Source organism: Parasteatoda tepidariorum, chromosome 5 (genome assembly GCF_982258835.1).
Source record: "Parasteatoda tepidariorum strain Cologne lab strain chromosome 5, Ptep-v5.0, whole genome shotgun sequence".
NCBI lineage: Eukaryota > Metazoa > Arthropoda > Arachnida > Araneae > Theridiidae > Parasteatoda > Parasteatoda tepidariorum.
The window spans coordinates 101,546,167-101,562,280 of record NC_141759.1 but is presented as its reverse complement, the minus strand read 5'-3'; the positions used below and the strand labels follow the sequence as shown (position 1 = coordinate 101,562,280).

At 33.2% G+C, this 16,114-nt stretch overlaps 1 protein-coding gene across 2 annotated transcripts in view; it reads left to right on the top strand.

Annotated features, from left to right (window-relative positions):
* Positions 1–15,898, top strand: part of LOC107439307 (metabotropic glutamate receptor 3) — an 82,366-nt gene extending 66,468 nt beyond the window's left edge. For both annotated transcript variants that reach the window (XM_071185077.2, XM_087164651.1), the window contains 6 exons: positions 721–846; positions 7,362–7,784; positions 10,794–11,033; positions 12,743–12,947; positions 14,153–14,445; positions 15,532–15,898. In XM_071185077.2, coding sequence (XP_071041178.2) covers positions 721–846; positions 7,362–7,784; positions 10,794–11,033; positions 12,743–12,947; positions 14,153–14,445; positions 15,532–15,773 — 1,529 coding nt within the window. In that variant the 3' untranslated portion in view covers positions 15,774–15,898. The remainder of the gene's footprint in view (positions 1–720; positions 847–7,361; positions 7,785–10,793; positions 11,034–12,742; positions 12,948–14,152; positions 14,446–15,531) is intronic.
* Positions 15,899–16,114: the final 216 nt, after the last annotated feature.

Below are 16,114 nucleotides of genomic sequence, written 5' to 3'. Positions count from 1 at the left end.
ACTTTTTTCTAGGTAAGAATGAGTACGTTACTTTTACTTAATATTTACGTCAACAATACATCTTTAAATATGCGTAAGTTAAAGCATCAAATTATACTCCGGTTATCCAAAAAATTTGCGTAAATAAATTCGAACCGAGATTTAAATGGTAAGTTTGTTTTGTAAATAATACGTAAAATACACAGAATCATTTTTACCAAATATAAATAGTAAATATTCTTTCATCAATCTTTCATAAAATATACGAAAATACAAAATATATATATATATATATATACGAAGGCAAAAAATTACCGAAATTACGAAAATTACCGAAGGGTAATTAGTAAAATCCATTCCGTTAATATTACGTAAAATATTCCAAAGCTTTTTTCCCAAATATCAATGGTAATATTATTCCGTCAATTTTACGTAAAATTTACGCATAAAGCGTATTGACTTCACCAATTTTCCAAAAATTTACGTTTAACTGGGGAGATATCCTTATCGTGACCTGTGGCAGAATAATCACCAAGTCAGCGGCCGGCAAGAAACTAAAAAACATCTCAGAAAGGGACCAACTGGAAAGGTATAACTCTTAGCTACCCCCGGGCAAACATCTACATGTTTAAAATCTATTTGGCACCTTAGCGATTGTATTTGGCGCGACAGATCACGATACGGAAATATCCCCGTTTACCCTACGTATCATGCTAAATGGGCCTCTTTATTATATTTCAGATGAGAGTGAGAAGACCTTTCGTTTCTTGCCAAGTGGGGATGCACCTCCAAGATACAGCATCATCAACTTCCAAAAGAAAAGTGATTCCAACGAATACGAGTGGCGTCCTGTTGGAACATACGCTTGTAAGATTATCACTTATTATTATTATTTTATATTATTATTATTTTAAATTGTTATTATTATTATCATTTTAAATTGTTATTATTTTAAAATAAAATACCTACATGATAAAATTTAATTAAGAAATACCAAAGATTACAAAAAGTTTAACTTTATTACATTCAATAATTAGAGAATTAGGAATGTTCAAAGAAAATCAATGATTCATTAATTTTAAACTAATTAAATGAAGTATTAAAGTACTTTTATTCGTCCTCTTAATTCTGTTGCTTGTCGTGCAAACATCATATTACTAATTCTAATGATGGTAATCAGGGATCTGTTTACAAGAAATTTGGGTCCGTTAACGGACGCTTCACAAAATATCTTTTCATAAAAACGGACCCTTCACAAAATGATTTTTCTTTTAATCGGACCCTTCAGAAATTTGTTCATCTTCATTATTGTTTTGTTAATCGAATAAACCCTTCCCAGGAAGAAAGACAGATGTAAACTAACTAAATTTTTTCTTCCGCAGACGCTTCTTCCTTTATTCGTCCGAAAAGAATATTCTGCCTTCAAATACCAAATATTTATATGTTGCATCGCTATTTTAGTAGCTGCAATTGCTCTTTATTTTTTAAAATTTAATTTTTTTTAATTATTATTTTACAGTGTTGAGCATAATCTTGTATGCCTTTACAATTTAAAAACTCCTTGAAAAAGTTTTTTTTTTTGCAATAACGGACCCTATTTGCACAAATTCTCAAAAGTGGACCCTGGTTGAAAGAATGTGACTTAACGTTTATTTTATATTCACAAAAATACGAGTAATTTTTTCACAATTTTTCAAAAACGGACTTTTCACAAAATTTCTGGACAGCCCCTGGTAATGATTTTTAAGCTATGTGTTCGTTCTGCAGAAAATAAAATGAAATAAAAACTAAAATAATAATTCTGAGTAGCCTATAACAGAGGTAATCATTTTGCGGTGTCTGTTTGACGTATTAATGTGGCCTCCGATTTTCCATAAGAATAAATATTGCAACCGTATATTGAACTTAGATGTTTCGACAAGACTGGCTGGATGTTATTTTTTGTTTATTTTTTTGTTATTTACTTATACTAGGGGGTAAATCCTGTTCGCTGCCGCTCATCAACCCCGATGATTGGTGCGTCATAGTTGCTGTTTCTTCGTAGAAAACAGTTTTCCTGCTATAGTTGAAATTTTTCACTTAACATCTATGTACTAAAAACCAATTCTGTTTGCTTACGCTTGTGCCTTAACTTCCCACGTCAAAATATTTATATTTATTAGTTTTATGAATATTTAGATCTATTGGTGAACAGAAGTAATTTTTCTAAGTAAAATTTTTTTAATAACATTTATATTGTTATAATATTATATTGTTTAAACAAATTTTATGAGTTCACTACTGAATTTAATATTTTCGCTTACCAAATAAGCGGATATATTAAATACAATTTTTGCTTGCATCTTATTGTGCGTGAAGCTGATCGTTAAGTTCCAAATCATTTTACAGATCTCTTTAACTGTAATTTATAACAGTATATTCATGTTATTTGCACAAAAATAATAATTGTAAGACGGTTAATTAGACTAGACAACCTTTCTAAATAACTTTATATTAAAATGTAGCGTAAATGTTATTATAATTAAAATTACATTATAATAATAATAAAAAAACAGCAATTCTCTTAATTTTAAACTCCTCAATTAAAAACGTAATAATAGCAGTACAGGAAAATGACTTTAAATTAGGGATACAAAAATATTTATAGAAAAACAATACCTTTATGACTTTTAATAATTTTATGATGATAACAATCAAAACAATATGGAAATAAATGAGGTAAAACTGGATCCTACCACGTGATTTTCTGGCCAATAAAAATTCACGGATAATAATGGAAAACTATGACACCATCATCATAAGATTTTTTCATTTATTTATAAACATATTGTCTTTCGAAAAAATTCTGTATTGCTTGTGAAGGAAGCAACTCATGTGTAATGGGTCTGGTTCATTTCATCGACAATCACTTCATCGACAGGCCATTTCATCGACACCACTTCATCGACAGGCGACCCTGTGTAATACTCCTTTTAAAACGTTTAACTAACAGAAACTTGGGGGGGGGGGAATAGACCAGTGGTTCTTAACTTCTTCGTACCTGAAGACCCCTATTAAAACTATGACGCACCACATGCGCTGAAAGTATTAAAAATATATATCTGCCTAGGTCTATTACACATGCTAGTAAAATATTACTTAGCGTTCGCCTCCCATTGAGGTTAACCGGTTTCGAATCCCAGCGATGACTGGTGGATACGGATTCCGCACCCGGTTCGCGCCGACTGCTGTGCTGATGGATCATGGTTAGAGTCCCAGTCAAACTAATCGTGAACGGTTTTTGTGGTTTTTCTCACCATATAATTCAAATGCGGGTTAGTTCTATCAAAAAAAGTCTTCCACGAAGGCAAAGTTTCTCCCAGTGCTTGATCCTGGAGTTCCCTTGTCTTCTGGGTTTTATTTAAAATTACATGGCGACGGCGATGAACATTAGTAGTCGTAAACCCAAAAGATTGGGTGGGCTGTCCAACGCGGGTCATAAAATCTATGTATTTATGAGGAAAAAATTATATTAATGAGTAAAATAAAATCTGGTACCAATATAGAATTCTGGCACTTTATGTAATCACGAGTCATAACTTAAACATTTTTTAAAAAGAAAAATAGAGGATTCATGCGATCCGTTTATAGAAATTAAAAACAGCGAATTTAATGCCGTTAGAAGTGAAAGTAGTAATTCACGGAGATTTTCACGGAAACACCATAAAATTTCGTCATTATCATCATGAAAATTTATAGGGGCGCTTGGGGCCGTTAACTGCCCTTTTCTCATCCATCTTGAAGTTATAACTTTAAGGTGGTACTCTATGGAAACTGGAATGTAAATTTAAGTGAAAAGAAAATTAAAATTTGTATTCTAGTTAAGGATGCGTCGCCTGCTAGAATAAAGCAGCCATTGGCCTGAACTTTATGTCTTCTTTCAAGTTTTCAATAGCAAACATTTAATGAAATCCTCCGACATCACAATTTATGGCTTTTTCAAAAACAATTTGCAATTTTGCTTTGCAATATGATGATCTATAAATCAAAATGGGTCAATATTATACCATTACCGGTTAAATGACCGTTTAAGAACTGTTGCATCGAAAATGCGCTTATCATCTTATCGTTTTTGCACATTTGACTTCATGACTTTTTCTAACAATTATATACAGTTAATATTCTATCATTATTGTGTTTTTTGTATTTTGTTTCGAATAGTACGTGTTGTATACCTATTTCTACTACAACCGGTCATTTGAACAGACGAACAATTTATTGCTTGATATGATTATCGGATCAGAAATTACGATGTCTTGCGTGTTCAACGTATTGCATTCGATGAGTTACACATTTCTGAAGTTAGTTCAATCAGAATAACTGTGAATTCAAATGTTAAGAAAGTACCTAAAATTTTAGATTGGCATTTTTGTGTCAGAAAAAGTGACAAAAACTAAATGTTTTGGTTAGTAGCTTACATTTTATTTTGATAGCTTTACTTCATTTCCAACCAAGTGTTAGTTTTTACCCAGAAAAATGTCGAAACAATCAAGACAGCACAAGTTCTTAGAAGAAAAAATATTTAATTATAAAAATAAATATAAGAATTATATTTCTTACAATTCTTATACATTCTTATAATTATAAAACTTATAGAAATAATAGTAATTAAAAGAAATATGGTTGCGGAAAATGTAGAATGGAAACACCTTGTACATGTAAAAAATGCGTTGAGCAACGAATTAAAAATTCTTATTCTTTCTGTGTGTAATACATAAAAAATTGACAATATACAATTTTGTTTAATAATTATAAAGTTTTTTTTAAGTTTATTTCCTTCCTAACATCCATATTTCATACATTCAATCAAGAAAAATAAAGTCCGGTTATTTGACCGGCTATGGTAGAAATATGTATTTATTAAGTATTGGTACATTTAGTGTTAAGATCGGGAGATGTAACATATCACACTGGAAATGTGTAAGTTAGAATGAGATGAATCATTGCGATGTATAGTAGTTTAAATGTGAGTTTCGTTTAAGAGTTTTGAAGAAGAAGAAGTTTGAGGTAGACTACTTGTGCTTCATTGATAATTGATTTGACAAGATATTTTTTATTGAATTTGCTGTTCACAACCAGACCAAAATATTTTACTCTTTTGAAAATCGGATAGTTTTGTCGAGGAGAACAGCTTGGTTTTTTTGGGAGGATGGTTTTTCTTTTATGTTGGATAGTTAGTAGTTGCGATTTCTGACCGTTAACTTTAAACCAGGATTATATTTCATTCAGCTTCTCTTGGAGTTTATTTTGAGTAATGCTTAAAAAGAAAAGAAATGTCATGCATTATTAATATCAACCGTTTTTTAATCGTTTAAAATTGTTAAAAAATCAATCACATTTTCTTAAAGATAAATACTACATTGTAATTTTCTAAAATGCTACTACAGTTTTCTAGCTTGCAAAAAATTCTTGTTTTTGCTCTATGGAATAGAAATCTTTTAATTCCGACGATTATTAACTGTTTAACTTCTAGAAAAATAGACTACGCGAGACGTTTTGAAACCCAGATAAAATAAGGTTATAGAGATCAAGTTTGACCAGCCGAAAAGCGATAGTTAGTGTTTGTGCACGACATTGAGTTTTCGAAAAATATCGCACTTTTAAATTCTTTCTCGTGAATTTAATTTCACTTTTTACTTTTAAAATAACCATAGGTCTACCGCAGTAAGAAAAGTAGAAAAATTAATTTATTTCTACAGAGTTCAGATTTGCACTTCTTTAATAATATTGAAATTATTATTTTCAAGAAAGGTTAACTATTATGTCCGTTGCAACGTTTTACTACAGTTACACCACATTTTGCTACATAAGCAAAATAAAACTAATGAATAAAAATAGTGCTTTGGACAGTTAACATAATAAAATTGAATTCGTAAACATATTCGTCAATAAGGAGAGTGGCATGGAGAGATGTCTAGAAAAGGCCCGGGCTCTCCCTGGGCTGTCACGACAATGATAATGTCGTGCCAAAAATATCTAAAATTAAAGTTCAGAAATTGTTTTTAATTAAAAATAAAATTTTAATTAAACGTAGTTCACTTATTGCTCAGGTCAATTGAATAATGAAACCCTTTGTGAATTCGAAAATGCCGAAATATTAACACTTTCAAAATATTTATAGTAATTGCCAAATAACTGAGAAACATATTATTTAGAAAAATACTATAATATACGAGGACTGTTTTATAAGTAAGGGCCGTTTTGTTGTCTACACTAACAGGGGACCCATGCGTCGCAACGAGTGCTTGCGTCGTCTCCTGGCATTCCTTGGAAACAACCGTGTTCAGTTACAGTTGCGTGATTAACCTGTACGGTTAGTTCTGTGTCTTTAAAATGTTCAAGTTTAACTAATCGCCCGCTGCATATGAGGTACGGTCAGTAATGTGTTTTTTGTCGGCAAAAAAACCTGTCTTCCACATTCAGTCACTGGCAGATTTGTGCAGTTTACGAAGCTTCCTACTGGCACGCTGACAGGAAATTTTGCTACTCCATGACAATAACTCTCTCCAAAGTTTAGTCCCTAGCTTCATTAGTCTCTTTCGGGTGGGACGTTTTGGACCACTCCTTAATACAGACCAGACTTTGCGCTAAGTGATTTTCATCTTTTCCGATGTTTCAAACATCATTTTGGCGGCAATCAGTACAACAAAGATATGAAAACGTCGTGACCTCTTGGTTATAGAAGCAGGCGGCAAATTACTATGAAGAAGGTATTCTAAATCTGATTGTAAGGTGATATAATTGTTTAAGAAAACTTTGCAAGCATTAAAAGAAAGAGAGAGAAACCTATGTAGAATTAAAAAATAAATTTGCATTATGAAAATTTGCTTTCGTTTGGTTTTAATTTTCATACGGCCGTTACTTAAAAAACAGCCATCGTATTTATGAGCGTTCCATAAGGAAATTTTAAAAAATATTAATACATTGAAACTAACTGAGTCACTAACTACAAATTCATGGTCTTCTAAGAAAAGTGGCCACTTTATAAAGATAAGAGTTTAAATGTTTTTACCAGTTTGGTATTTGATCATCAGAGACACACTGCATGCGATGCACCGCTTAGTTGGGTCGGATATTTTCGTTTACAAGTTTGTTTTGGTCTTTCGTGCCATGCATGCTGCATCGCTTTTGACTAGAACATTACCATTGAGTTAATGGGTAAAACCCTACTACTTTCTTTGACAAAAGAACCTACCGCTGTTCTATAAAATGAGGCATGTCATGTACTTTAGAATTAAGAGGTTACCCAGTGTTTGTAACCTTTATTCTGAATCATCCTGTATATTACAAAAATTGAACGTCATTCATAATTTTCCTACTTATGTATATTTATCTTCTTACAGTGTCCGACAGAGGTTTTCCATCTCTAGATCTGGATAAAAACGCTCTTAGGTTCAAGCAGGTGGTCACGGAATTTCCGAGGTCATTTTGCAGCGCTCCCTGTCAGATGGGTCAGGCCAAGCTACAGTTGGAAGGAGATACCTGTTGCTGGCTCTGCACCAACTGTTCCACGTATCAGTATCTTCCGGATGAATATCACTGCGTAGATTGTCCACTCGGAACGATACCCAGCGTTACTAAAACTACCTGTGAAAATATTCCAGAAGCTTACCTGAGCTACAGCAGTCCGTGGGCTATTGGTACCATGGCGTTCGCTGGTATGGGCATGGTCACTACAATCTTGTTTGCTATTGAATTTTGGAAGTACAAAGATACTCCCATAATAAAAGCGTCGGGAAGGGAGCTCAGTGGATTGCTTCTACTAGGTAAACAAAACGTATTTTAATTGCTTTCAATACTCAATTCACCTCCAAAAAATGTATTTAAATTCAAGTGTGAGGTTATTGGTGCAAGATTCAATTTTGTATCTGTTATTTTTTTTTTCATAAACTTTGTATAAAAATCTAATAAGGCAAAATTGGAAAGCCTTGCTGATTTATCGTGTTTCTTCAAGAAATTGGAGGAATAGCTTAGACAAAAATATTTCAGATAATCCCCGTGAAAAGGCTGTAAGAGAGGAAATCATGGTCAGGAACCATTTGTTCGGATAAACGGCTTTGCGTGGGGGGGGGGGCTCCGAGCTGAAGCTATCCTAGAGGTCTATTAAATTTTTGACGTTTCTCTTATTGTGTTTGTTCTTTTTTATTCCTGTTCTTGTTAATCTCAAAGGAGATTGTCATTTTTCTTTGCCATTGGAAAAAAAAATTTATTTCCTGCCATTTTGAATACTATGGTGAGAATTAGAAATCTATCTTTATATCAGGCTTGGCAAGTTTTTGACACATGACGGTTTTTACCGGTTTATACCATGGTTTTTACCGTCATGTCAAAAACTGTCAAAAACCCATAGTTTTGGTAAAACTGTATTTTTATTTGAGTTTAACTGCTTGTAATTTAAAATTAATTCATTTTAGGCAATAAAATTAGAAAAAAAGTTGTTAAAAGATATTTAAGAACAGATTCTTGCATTTTCCCAGCATGATTATATCAAAACATACTATTTGAAGTAAAATATTAGGATACTAAACAAAATTTTCAACATTTCCAGGCATCATTTTGTTTGGCATATAACATTACTGAAGAATGTAAAGTCATTCTTGACTTAGAGTTTGTTAGTAGCTACAAGTTTTGAAAGTTTTGTTTAGCTTATTTCTAATATTTAAGAAATGCCAAATTTTAAATTCTTCTTTTTAGTTCTTGAATTTATTAATAGTTCCAAGCTTTTTTGTTTGTTTGTTTATTTCTAACAATTAAGAAGAGCAAAATTTTGAATCCTTTGCAAGTCAAGCTATAATGATAAAAATAAGTATCACTATTTTCAATAAGTATATTTCTATATGAATGTAAATCCTTCTATAAGAATACATGTATATAGTTGCAAAATCAATAGCAATCATTTACAACATTCATTTATTCAATCATTTACAAAAGCAATTATGTGAAAATAATATATTGTCGGCTATATGCCATAAATTATAGAAAACAGTAGGTTTTTGACAGGTTTTACCGGTAAAAACACGGTTTTTACCACTGTCATGTCAAAAACCAGTTTTTGACGGCAAAAACCCAACCCTACTTTATATAGTGAAGAAAAAAAAGAATAATAATTTTATAAATGAAAATATTTTAGGGCATATGTTTTTGAAAATGTATAAAATACGGCATTCTACATAGAATAACAATTCAGTCTAAAAATGGTTAGAATCCATCTTCTAAATATGAAATAATCAATCTTTCACACATTGCCGAGGCATTCTATAAAATATCTCGGCACAATACCCGACACAATATACTGAATAAAGAAAAACATACAATGGACTTGCAATGAAATATACGATACTTAGACAAGTAAGTGTACAATAATTCACATCACTCGTACTTCGCCTAGAAAACATTTGCAGTTCTTTGGAATGCCTAATTATTCTATGCCATGACTAGGTAAAGCTTAAAAAAAATTCTGATATTTCATATTTTATCCATTAGTGCTAAGCATTCTGTACAATAACTAGATATTTTGTAGAATACCGGTGTTTCATATACTGACGGTAAGATACACAATTTTACTAATACGCTTTGTTTACAATATAAATAACATGCATAAATTAACAGTTTTGTAAGTTTTTGACACTCCGCATTGCATTTTAAATTCTTATAGTTTGATTATTACATGCATTTTAAATTCTTATAGATTGATTATTACATGCATTTTAAATTCTTATAGTTTGATTATATAAATTAATTATTACAGAACAAATTAATATTGAAAATCTACCACCATTTTATTCTTTATAAAGTATCACTTTAAAGTCACTATCTACAAGATAAATAGGAAAAGGACCGTAAACGGCCTCAGGTAACAACATGATGTATTATGGAAATAGAGACGTTCTTCAAATAACATGTTTTATTTACAATGTGAGCTTTATAGACCTGAAAAACTTCATATTATTTATTACTTTATTTGTAATATTTTATGACGATTTTTGCACCACCTCGATCTTTTAATTATTATTTTTTAAGCATTTTTTAAAATGACCAAATGGTTTTTACACATTGTTTGTATTGTCATGATGAATGGGAAATGGGCCGAGTTGCCCAATTAATAAATTCAGTTCAGTTCAGACAACGCCTCCTGTAACTGAAGGCCTCCACGCGGTTTCTTATAGGTAGTCCGATTAGACCACTATGGAGATAAATCAGTTTATGAAAGAGCCATTGAATACGAAATCTAGTAAAAAATAAGAAAGTGATAGCAATATAGTCTAAAAAATTTTTAATTTATGCATATAATTAGTTTGTTTTATTTACTTGTCTACCACCACAGATTCATTTCTCAAATATATAAGATAAATTTCTTTCATTTATTAAAATAAAGTTTTGGTTCATGCGCACAACTAGTTCACTTATTGAATAGTCTGCGCAGACTACTTATAAGAAACCGTGTGGAGGCTTTCTGATGTAGGAGGTGCATGGTTTAGTATAGTTTGTCTAAAATAAGAACTCCCCCAGACATTCTTCTGGACCTGTGGCGGTGACTATGGTAACGATGTTTAATTATTTCAAGTAGGGGTGAACACTGTTTCAGCGAACATGTTTCTATAGCAACAGATGGCCTCAGACTTTGTAGCGGGAGGAGTTCTTAGCTTAGACAAACTATGCGGACTTAGGTTTCCAGATGTTGTCATGTTCATGTTCAGGTTCTCATGTTTGGTTACATTCATGATGATGATCAGTTTGCAACTATTTCTATAAAAAATTATTTCAATTATTTATAGGTATATTCCTTTCCTTCAGCATGACCTTCGTGATTGTTGCGAAACCGAGTCCCTGTACATGCGGAATCACGCGATTTTTCTTAGGATTTTGCTACAGTTTGTGTTATGCCGCAGTGGTCACAAAAACCAACAGAATTGCCCGCATCTTTGCTCAGAGGCGTCACAAGCCATGCCAGAAACCTCGTTACACCAGTCCTAAATCACAACTCATCATCACAGCCTTACTCGTTTCTGTTGAAGGTATGTTTCTAGAACATTTTTAGCAAAAGCTCTTCGAAATAAGAATATTTTAATATAGTGAAGGAATAATATCTCAAAAGAGAAATGTAGTTTCGCACAACTACAGTTAAAAGTCATAGATTGTTTTATTTTCTTTCAGCAACCAAGTTGATTTTTATTTTATTTTATAACCGTCGTTGAACAGCCGACAAAATTTTCAGTTTACGGCTACCTATGTTCCACTCCGCTGCCTCGTAATTTTGAACCCAATCCAGAAGACAAAAGTACTCTTGGAACAAGTATTGGGAGAAATTTCCCTTCGTGAAGGACTTTTTGATGGAACTAATCAGCATTTGTGCAGGATCAGCATTTGGAAAACTACAAAGACCAACAACGGTTAGCCTGACAGCAAGGGGACTCTTACCCATCATTCGTCTACCACTGAGGATATTTTACGTCAGCACTATAGTCGGTGTGAGCCGGGTGCGGAATTCGAATAAGCCAGCCTTCGCCGGGATTCGAACCCGGTTCACCTCATTGGGAGGCGATAGCTCTATCCCCTGTGCCACCACGGCTCATCAATTTGATTTCAAGAAATCATAATATATAATTTAAGATGCAGATTTAAATTTTTAACCCACTGACACTTCTGCACGAAAAAATTCGCATTTTAACCTGCAGTCTTCTCCGAATAGCAAAACCGGTTTTTTCAAGTTATTAGATGGGAAAATAGTGCATTGGGACAAAACATTCTCCCAATTTTTCTCATTTGCTAAACCGTCAGTGGGTTAACTATTGATTTTTTATGGTATACTTTACACATGTTTGTTTGAGAAAATCACGAAGTTCTTCATTAAGCACTGTATTAAATTTTATTACTCAGGGAATGCTGTACATGTTTTTACAAGTTTTATTTTTATCAGGATTAACATTTTTTGAGCAAGTCCTTCGCTATTAATATTTTAATACATTTTTTAAATATTGTTATTATTTTAATAAAATTCAACAATGATATATATATTTTTTAAAGTTAATTTCACTAATGCATCAAAATACTAATGTTTGTCTCATTTGTAACCATTTTTTTAAAAAAAAAAAATTTCCATGTTTTGTTAGAACCTTATGTCTAGAAAAACAAGGATGTCATCTACAAATCTTTTCTTCTGTTAAAATTTAGAAATTTTTTTCTCAAAATATTGCATGAAGATTACACAAAGTATGAGTAAGAGAGGGTTACGAAAGGTGAACTAAACGAAAGGTGATATTGAGACTTAAAACCCCTTTCATATTAAAGTTTGATAGAGCCGCGATGGCTCAAGGGACAGAGCGCTCACCTTCCAATAAGGTGAAACGGATTCGAATCCCGGCGATGCTGGTTCCGCATCCAGCTTGCAACGACCACAATGCTGACGTAAAATATCCTGAATTGTAGACATGAGTTAGAGTCCCCTTACCGTCCGGCTAACCGTGGGAGGTTCCATGCAATGCAAATGCGGGTTCGTTCCATCAAAAAGTCCTCCACGAAGGCAAATTTCTCCCAATACTTGATCTAGGAGTTCCCTTTTTTTCTAGATTGGGTTCAAAATTACAAGGCTACGGAGTTGAACATTAGAAGTCTTAAATCCAAAAATTGGGTCGGCTGTTCAACGACGAGAAAATAAAATAAAGTTTTATAAAATACTGCTGTAAAATGAAGTTAAAGATAATATAATAAATACTGTTTGTTTTAGCCATTATCAACACCACCTGGTTGCTGTATGATCGTCCAGCAGTAGCTTATATGTATCCTACGAGAGAAGAAAATGTCCTGATATGCCTGGGTTCTGACACAGCCTCTTATCTGGTTGGTCTCATATACCCTTTCATTCTAATTGGGTTCTGCACAGTCTATGCATTCAAGACACGGAAATGCCCAGATGGTTTTAATGAAGCTAGGTATGTTCTGCTCATTTCAACTCTACTGCGAAACAATGGCTAGCTCTAAAACAAAGTTTTACAAAAATTTTATTAAAAAAATGGGGCTTATTTATTGAGCATACAGCAGTAGTTTCAACAGATAATTCCACGATTAATTTCAGGATAGGGACATTGGGTGTTGGCTGAGTGGTAGCGCCTCCCGTCCCACAGGTGGGGGGGGGGGGGGGCTCTATCCTCGGACGGTTGACTCACCCTTTTTCTTCGGTGGGTTGATAAAATGAGTTCAAAGCTGCTTGGGGACTAAATAATAATTGGGATTCCATGTTCAGATCACCCATCCGGAACATCAGCTCCTGTCCACTAAAGCCCATGGTCAAGATAACTAGGGTGGGTACAGTAGACTTTGGTCCTCCAAGGGCTGTCGTGCGATTTAATTTATTTTAGACTTGAAAAGGTATTGAAATTGTGTTAATGACCAATCAAACGTATTTTTTTTACCTTTCTTTCCAACATATCTACTAGAGCCGAGGTGACACAAGGGATAGAGCGTTCGCTTTCCAATGAGGTGAACCGGGTTCGAATCCCAGCGATGGCTGGTCGATATGAACTCGTCATCTGGCTTGCACCAACCACAGCGTTGACTTAAAATATCCTCAGTGGTAGACAGATCATGGGTAAGAGTCCCCTTGCCATCAGGGTAACCATGGGAGGTTCACGTGGTCTTCCTCTCCATGTAACACATATGCGGTTTAGTTCCACCACGAAGGCAAATTTCTCCCAATACTTGATCCAGAAGTTCCATTTTCTTCTTTATTAGGTTGAAAATTACAAGGCTAAGAAGTTGAACATTAGTAGTCGTCCTCTTTTTCTTTTGCTTGGAAGTCACCAGTATTCTTCGGGCTTTGATTAGTAGTCGTAAGCCCAGAATTGGGCCGGCTGTTCAACGACGGTTATATAGTAAAATAACATATCTAATAGTGTTGAAAAATAAGGGTTTCTTAATTCTTTTAGAGCAGTGTATCCCTGCCATTTTCGTGCTATGTCCCATCTGAACAACCTACACTAACTGAGTTACCCCGAACTAGCGGCTCAACCTGAGTGGAGCAATTTAGATATGTTGTATAAAGTATATTTTTCATAAACAAGTCCTAAATATATATAAGTATAATATTACATATTAATTTAAGTCTTCATGTTTTAAAAATAGTTATTTTTTTCCACAGATATCTCACTTTCACGAACTATACGACATGCGTCATCTGGTTGGCTTTCTTGCCGCTGTTTGTTCTCAGCACCAGTAACACTATCCGCTCAGTGACCCTGAGCTCGCTTCTCAGTCTGAGTGGAGCTGTTCAGTTAGCTTGCCTCTTTATGCCAAAAGTTTATATAGCTGTCTTCAAGCCAGAGAAGAACACCAAAGACGCTGTAATGTGTCCGCACAACAGATACAGTTCTTCTTTGGCTCTACCTGCTGCTACAATGTATCAGGGAACTCCATCTAATTTACTAAATGGTGGTAAGCTTTTATTTGCCACACTAGTATCGAATCTTTTAACTGTCAAACTCTTGGAAGAAATACGTACAATACATACGAAGGTTGTATTTTAAGTTAAATATTAGTTAGGTCCAAAATCGTGGACTTTATAACAGAGCTTAGGAAACTTTTAATGTCCTGATGGACTCTCTGTTCTAGTACAACGTTAACAATCAAACCAAATGAGTACTTTTAATGCAAATCTAATTAATACCCATTATTAATGAATTCTATCTAAATTATGGTGCGGTAATTTGTAATAATTAGTACTATTAGAAATATTTAGTAAAATTAATACGTACTAATTAGTTTAGAAGAGTGTTTCTTTCTTAAGTTACATAATTAGATGGTTTTTCTTGATTTTTTTGGGTTTCTTTCTAAAACCTGATAGGCACTCTGCTCTAGTGCAACGTTAACAATCAAACCAAATTATTGCCTATTACTAATCAATCCGATCTAAATTATGGTATGGTACTTTTTAATAATTAGTAAGAATCGAAATATTTAGTAAAATTAGTACGAACTAATTTGTTCAGTAAAGGGTTTTTCACAGTTGCATAATGAAAAGGGTTTTCTTATTTTTGGTTTTAAAACCTGATAGGCACTCTGTCTAGTGCAACGTTAACAATCAAACCAAATTAGTACTTATAATGCAAACCAAATTAGTACCTATTACTAATGAATCTTATCTAAATTATGGTATGGTAATTTGCAATAATTAGTTCTAATGGAAATATTTAGTAAAATTAGTACGAATTAATTAGTTTAGAAGATTATTTTTTCATAGTTGCATAATTAGAAGAATTTTCTTGATTTTTTTGGGTTTTTTTTAAACCTGATAATCCTGATAAACAGTCTGCTCTAGTATAATGTTAACAATCAAACCAAATTAGTGCCTATTATTAATAAAACTAATCTAAATTATGGTATAGTAATTTGTAATAATTAGTACTAATAGAAATATTTAGTAAAATTAGTACATATTAATTAGTTTTTTCATAGTTGCATAATTAGAAGGATTTCTTGTTTTTTTAAAAATAAATATGACAATATTTTAAATTTTGGCAGGATGCAAAGACAACTATCGCAACAGTGCGTGCTCCACTTCTTCTCCGGCCTCCATACGCCACACCAATGTACAAGCTTTGAATTCCAGTAAACAACACAACTCCGATCACAACATATGTTATTCTCCTTCGCCGGTGGTGGCGCTGCAAGAGCGCTCAAAGAATATTTGTGCGTCTGTGACTGCGCAGGAATCTATAAATCCTCCTGCTTACCCAACGCTGGAACACCAGATGATGCTGTGAGGAACTTTTAATGGGTATTCTCTATGAATATTCACTAAAATAATGTGAATATTCAGTTTACGGACATGAATATTCTGTGTCAATGTTGTTTTTGATATGAATTTTTACTGTATTGATGTGAATAGTTGCCAACTTTTCCGTTTAAGCCGGAAGATCACACTGAATTCACAAAAAATGTTTGCTGAATTTATGCAATTGAACTTTCCTATTTCCGATTGCAGATTTGATATCGGAGATTCGGAAATATCTGAGATCTGTTCAAAAATCTCTGATTTTTATTTATAAAATGAATTTTATAAATACTACGAACTGCAAAAGGAATTATGCATAATATAACTTTT